The following is a 6,000-nucleotide window of genomic DNA, read 5'->3' on the forward strand; positions in this document are numbered from 1 at the left end:
ACACACACACACACACACACACACAGACACACACACTTTAATCACACTGACGCAGAATCAGACTCATTTTCCAATAATAATCATTTCAAATGTGATTTTAGAGGTAACAATCTGTATTTATAGGGCACTTATCGAAAGAACACTCCAAAGTGCTTCACAGACAGAAAAAATGAGATAAAATAGGCTAAAATAAAACACAATACAATAAAATTAAATAAAAATAAAAATACAATAAAATGAAATAAAAATAATAAAACAAAATGAAATGAAATATAAACTAAAATTTAACAAAATACAATAAAAGGTGTGTCACATCTGAAGTGGAGAGCCACAGCGCGGCGAGCTGGTGGCGGTGGTTCGGACGACGGCTGAAATATTAAATGTTGATCTGATGCAGAGGAACTTCACTCACATCGACTAAAAGAAATCAGATCTGTTGAAGACTGCATGTGTTCAGATGGAAGCATGCTTTTCAAGGCCAGATATTTATAAAAGTGAATTTAGGACAGGTGGACTCGATCTGGATCTGGATCTGGATCTGGATCTGGTCTTGGCATTGACTTAAAGCCCCTGAGTTCACATAATAAAAAGAGAACACACCCAAACTGCAGCTGCTTCTTCATTTTGGCAGGAGTGAGACAGAAGGCCTGCTGGCAGAGCTCGTCTACGAGCTTCATTCATTTTATTAGAACAAAAACAAACAAACAGATCAAACAGAGGAACAAAGAGATGGAAAAAACACCGACAGTGTGTTGGCATTTATTCCAGAAGCTTTGTCCAGTCTAAAAGGTAAAATGAGCGACCTGAAGGTTTCTACTGACTTCCTCTGAAAAGTGACCCCTGCTTTAGAAACCTGACAGAAGACTGAGGATCACTTCCTGTCTCCTCGCTGCTTCAGGTGGAAGGCCTGCAGGCGCCGGCTCCTCAGGCGCTGCGACACGCCGCGGCATCCACCAGCCGTCGCCAGGTTGTCCAACAGGGTCTGACATTGCCATCGTTCTACTGGAATGATTTTTTTTTTTCATCTTATAGCACTTTTCTTTCAGACACATTACAATATAGATCAGCTGTATCCCTGATGCATGCAGTTGATGCACTTTCTCCTGTCTGTCTGCTGCTGCTGCTGCTGCTTGACTTTTGAAATAAAACAACCATCAAACTGCTTGAACGTGCAAAACTGTTTTTTGCAACTTGCAAACTGAAAAGCAAGACGTTAAGACGAGCTCTTGAACGCAGCACTTACAATCTCTCGGTTGAGGTGAAGACGTAACAAAACACTGGATTCGAGTTTGGAGGTTTTCACGCGGCGTCGACGTCACTCCACCACTTTGAGCTCAGGAGTGGAGCTGTCCGGGCTCAGGGAGGGAACGCTCTCCAGGGAGTCCTGCGCCTCGCCGGCTTCCTCCGCGGTGACCAGAGGACTCGTTTTCAGACCCGCCTTCCTCTGGCGCCACCTGAAGAACCCTGTGAGCATCAGCAGGCTGACGCAGACGGCCAGCAGGAGAGAGACCACCAGCAGCTCGCTGAAGTAACTCTTCTCTTTCAAACACTTGATGTCTGGAACATCTTCCAGCTGCTGGTCTGAGCCACTGGTTTCTGCTCCAGCAGTCGTGGGATCATCACTGCGATAACCATAATCGGATTCCGTTGCTCCCTGAGTAGGTGAGACTTTGTTCTCACCATCATCGCTAACATGGCCGGGGTTCTCAGGCGGGTTTTCCTCCAAGTTCCGGGAAGGTTCCATGGTCAACGGAACCCATTCCTCATTTTCTGTGATCTCTGGAGGATTGGTGGCGGTCTCCCTGTGGTCGCTGGTGTCGGTGTTGTACTGCTTGACCGTTGGAGGCAGTGCTGGTGAACGTGGCAGCGCCCTCTGTCTGACGGTGTAGATAACAACATCCTCTTCGTGCCCGCCCTCCTTTGACGTGCAGCGGAAGGTCCCCAGGGTGTCGGGCGCAGCCAGGAACATCAGGCCGCCGTCGGCTGACTGCACCGAGAGCTGCTCGGCTCGCTCTCCAGGAAAGGTCCACTTCAGGGTTGCCAGGTTGGAAGGTTTCGAACACGAAAGCCTTACCACCTCATTCAAATGTACTTCCACTGTAGGACAGAGACAATTTCAGTCATCAACATCACCTCAGGTAGCAGTACAGGTGAGAGAAAGTCACTTTTACACACTGGCAGCCCCATCTGTTCTAACTCATCAAGACGACGTTACCTGAGAGATTTTGGACCTTGGTTTGTTCCAGACATTCTTGACTGATATGGCTGTTCTCCACGTCTTGGACCCTGAGGAGGAAAATGGTGTTCTGTCAGTGAGAGCATGAATGTCTTTATAGGAACGAGCATTACCACCGTCACTGTCTGTGGAAGTTCTCACTCATCCAGGTCCTGGTTGTCCACACAGAGCTGAGTGGAGGTCAACTGGACTGTCTGTCGTTCCCTATCGACCGCTGTTCACTCCTCGAGTCAGCTGACCTTAACCACACTAACGAGGTGGTCCCAGCAGGAAGGAGCACTAAGGAGCCAGCGGCCTGGAGAACGAGCCCACAGGTGAAACAGCTGGGACTCCCACCTGTCTGTCCGAGCTGAAGAACAGAAACGTCTTCAAGAGCCTCCAGACAGTCCAGCTGAGCTCTCAGCTCTGTGTGGAAACTACAGTAATGTTGATCTCAGGTGTTTCCTCACATGTTGGTGGCACCGGGGGTCACGCTGCTGCAGAGCCTCCGGTTCAGGTCCCAGGCGCAGAATGGGTCTCCGGCCATGACGCACCGGCTGCAGGTGCGGTGGGACTGGCAGCTGGCGACGGGCACGGCCGTCACGCCCTCCGACGTCCCAACATAAACCACACCCTGCAGGACAGCAGAAACATCACACTTTTACACCTGGGGCGTTTCTTACCTCATCTATCAGATGCAATTCAAAGAAGACATTCAACGACATTTGACAACACTCAGGAACATCAACTGTAACTGACATGGAAAAACAGATTTTGGTTTTGCAGAGGCACAAAAGCAGCACGGCTGGCCTGTGTGACAGTGGCGGCTCCAGGAGGTGGCATGGGATGACAGCTGCCCCCCCTAACAAAGGCCTTCCCAGCTGCCTCACCAGGTTTGGTCAATATAATAAAAAAAAAAATACAAAATGTTGTCACTGGTGGAAATTTGCAAAGCCGAAACTCTGATGTCCGATGTCTGAGGTCATGTGAACACAGCATGGTGAGTGGAAACCGGTTTCCTGTTTTCAAAAAGGATGTTTGTAAATGATTTTGATGCCGAGGCGAGCGCCTGTGCCTGCTTGACTGTGTTTCAGAAGAACAGTAAGCAGAAGCTGCAGTGCACCGCTTCATTTCCTGTCAAACATGATATTTATCTTTGGCTCTTGATTCGTCTGCCACCACCACAGCCACCGCCAAGCTAGAGAGGGTCAGAGTTTATTTCTATAAAAACAAAATGACACCTGTAAAAAGAGCTTTACCACATCTCTAAAAAGTCTAAAGAGTGTCATAAAAGTCAAGGGATGATATAAATAACAAGTTCAGGAACTGTGTGAGGAAATTAAACAGCTCTTTTCTTGTTATCTTCCTGTTTAAATTGAAAAGTAGATCCGGCCATTAAGATCTGCAAGAAACTTCCACACTGTAACCTCGCACCAGAACTAGAACCAGAACCAGAACCAGAAGCAGAACCAGAGCCAGAAATACTTTGTTGAACGCTGGGTCAGTTGCAGCTGCTCAAAGAACATATATGTTATATATATATATATATACGTGTGTGTGTGTGTGTATGTGATATTATAAGAAATAGAAAAAGAAATTTAAAAATATGTGCATTAGCAATTTGTAAAAAAAAAAAACAGGATGTGCATGATGTATAAATATGTGCATTAATCCTAGTTGTAAAAATATGTGTGCAAATATGTGAAAAAACAACCTGATTTCTGTATTTTCACAGATAATTCTAACGACATAAAAAACAGGAAGTTTGTCTTATTGTTGGTTTCTGTGCACAGAAACACACACACACACACACACACACACACACACACACACACACACACACACACATACACACACACACACACACACAGAGTTGTGCTGCAGCCTGTACCTTGGCGGCGGACAGGACGATGGTTTTGAGCAGCTGAGGTTGGGTGAAGACCTGGACCTCCTCGAGGAGCCGCGGGCCCTGAGCCAGCAGCAGCACTTTGTGGAGGAAACCAGACTCTGGACCCGAGGAGAGAGACGACACACACGGCTTAGACAAACACACACACACAGCCTCCGTGCTGCGTTCACATCACCTGCTCACCTTAAAGGAATGCTCCAACAGTGCTGCACTTCTTATGGGTAGCATTTCCTGTTAGCTTAGCATAAAGACTTGAGGTCTATGGGAGTTGTTAGCATGTCTACACATGACATACTGTGTAAACAAGATGAAGCTGCTGAAAGGTTTATTTTTTCACTCCGACGGAGCCAGGCTAACGACTCCCATAGACCTCAAGTCTTTATGCTAAGCTAACAGGAAATGCTACCCATAGGAACTGAACCACTGGACGTCCAGAGGAGAACATGGTGTCCAACATCTGGTCTCAGTCTGAGAAGTCGGGAAAAGAGGATTTTGCCAAAAATGTTGAAGTATTCCTTTAAGTGCTGTCTTCTGACTTGTAAACATCGCTCCTGTCAACATCCAAATGTTGGATGTTGGCAATTACAACCAATCATCTGGTGTTTTTCTGAAAGCTCCGATATGTCTGACTAGGAGGTAAATGATGTGTAAATGATGTAAATAAATCCAAATTTAATGCTGTTTTTCTCATTTGTATTTTTCAACAAACCAGCCGTGCACATCAGAAGACTGAACATGCTGAGTCACATGACCTGATGAACAGTTTGACCTCTAATATGGACCAACTGTAACATCAGGCTTCCTGTTCATCTGACTGTCCAAGTGATGTGAACACCTGTGAGCTGAACAGCTGCACAGCTTCTGACTGGGAAATGAGCCTTTCATCACTGATCCACCTTTCACATGAACACATGAACTGAACTACACATGAGCACATGAACCGGCAGACAGTTCTTCAGGTTTCCTCCATGATGGAGACGTGATTGGTGATAAACTGATGAAAAATGTGAACCTGCTTTAAGTGACAACGAAGAAGATGAAATATATTTCTGTCCATGTAACACGCAGTAGTAAGAGCTTGTTGTGTGAGTGTTCTGGACACACACCCACATACACAGAGTGTCTTCTTTGTTAAGGTTTTTTTTTTAGTATTTCTGCTTTATTTGACAGTGACAGTAGAGAGAGTCAGGAAAGGCGGGGCAGAGCGAGGGGACGACCTGCAGCCAAGGGCCTGAGGTCGGATTCAAACCCACGTGGTGCACGCTCTTATCCGGGGTGCCACCAAGTGTCTTCTTTTGACGGTGCACTTACCTGGAAACTGAAAAATAATTAAAAGGAACATGATATAATTCTGTGTTTAATGTGAGACGTCTCACCGGTCAGGAGGAACAGGACAGTGTGCTCTTTGCCGTCGGTTGTGTTCGTCCTCATAGCGGCAATGCGACTGTAGCGCTGACCCGTCGAGAAAACTGGAACACCTCCCACTGGTTTCACACTGCCACTGGTCAGGAAACTCCTCTTCACCTCTGCCAAAACTGCATCTGTTGCATTTCCCAGTCCGCACTGTCATGGAAACATCATGGTGGAGTCGTTTACTGGCAGCTCTTAGGTCAGTTTTTCAAACACAGCAGGTGTAGAGAGCAGGCCCGTCGCAACAAGGCAAGCAAACCAAGCAAATCAAGCAATTGCCTGGGGCCCCGAGCTGGCCGGGGGCCCCCAGACAGCGACTGGTTATAAACTAAATGCAAGGACAAACTGTGTCAAATTCTGTGATGCTCAATGCAGGATGAAAGTGCAACGACACTGGTATCGGAATTCCCCTCAAGGGGGCCCCTCCTCACTAGTTGCTGAGAGTAGCCTGCCACTGGCTACCAGC

At 46.9% G+C, this 6,000-nt stretch overlaps 1 protein-coding gene across 1 annotated transcript in view; it reads right to left on the bottom strand.

The window, feature by feature from the left end:
- Positions 1–213: 213 nt before the first annotated feature.
- LOC115374513 (semaphorin-4A-like) overlaps positions 214–6,000 on the bottom strand; it is a 15,193-nt gene continuing 9,406 nt past the window's right edge. The window contains exons 10-14 of the mRNA XM_030073485.1: positions 5,501–5,687; positions 4,107–4,222; positions 2,686–2,849; positions 2,216–2,286; positions 214–2,097 (exon numbers count right to left, since the gene is read on the bottom strand). Of these exons, the coding sequence (XP_029929345.1) occupies positions 1,316–2,097; positions 2,216–2,286; positions 2,686–2,849; positions 4,107–4,222; positions 5,501–5,687 (1,320 nt within the window). The 3' untranslated portion in view covers positions 214–1,315. The remainder of the gene's footprint in view (positions 2,098–2,215; positions 2,287–2,685; positions 2,850–4,106; positions 4,223–5,500; positions 5,688–6,000) is intronic.

Source organism: Myripristis murdjan, chromosome 16 (genome assembly GCF_902150065.1).
Source record: "Myripristis murdjan chromosome 16, fMyrMur1.1, whole genome shotgun sequence".
In the NCBI taxonomy this organism is placed as follows: Eukaryota; Metazoa; Chordata; class Actinopteri; order Holocentriformes; family Holocentridae; genus Myripristis; species Myripristis murdjan.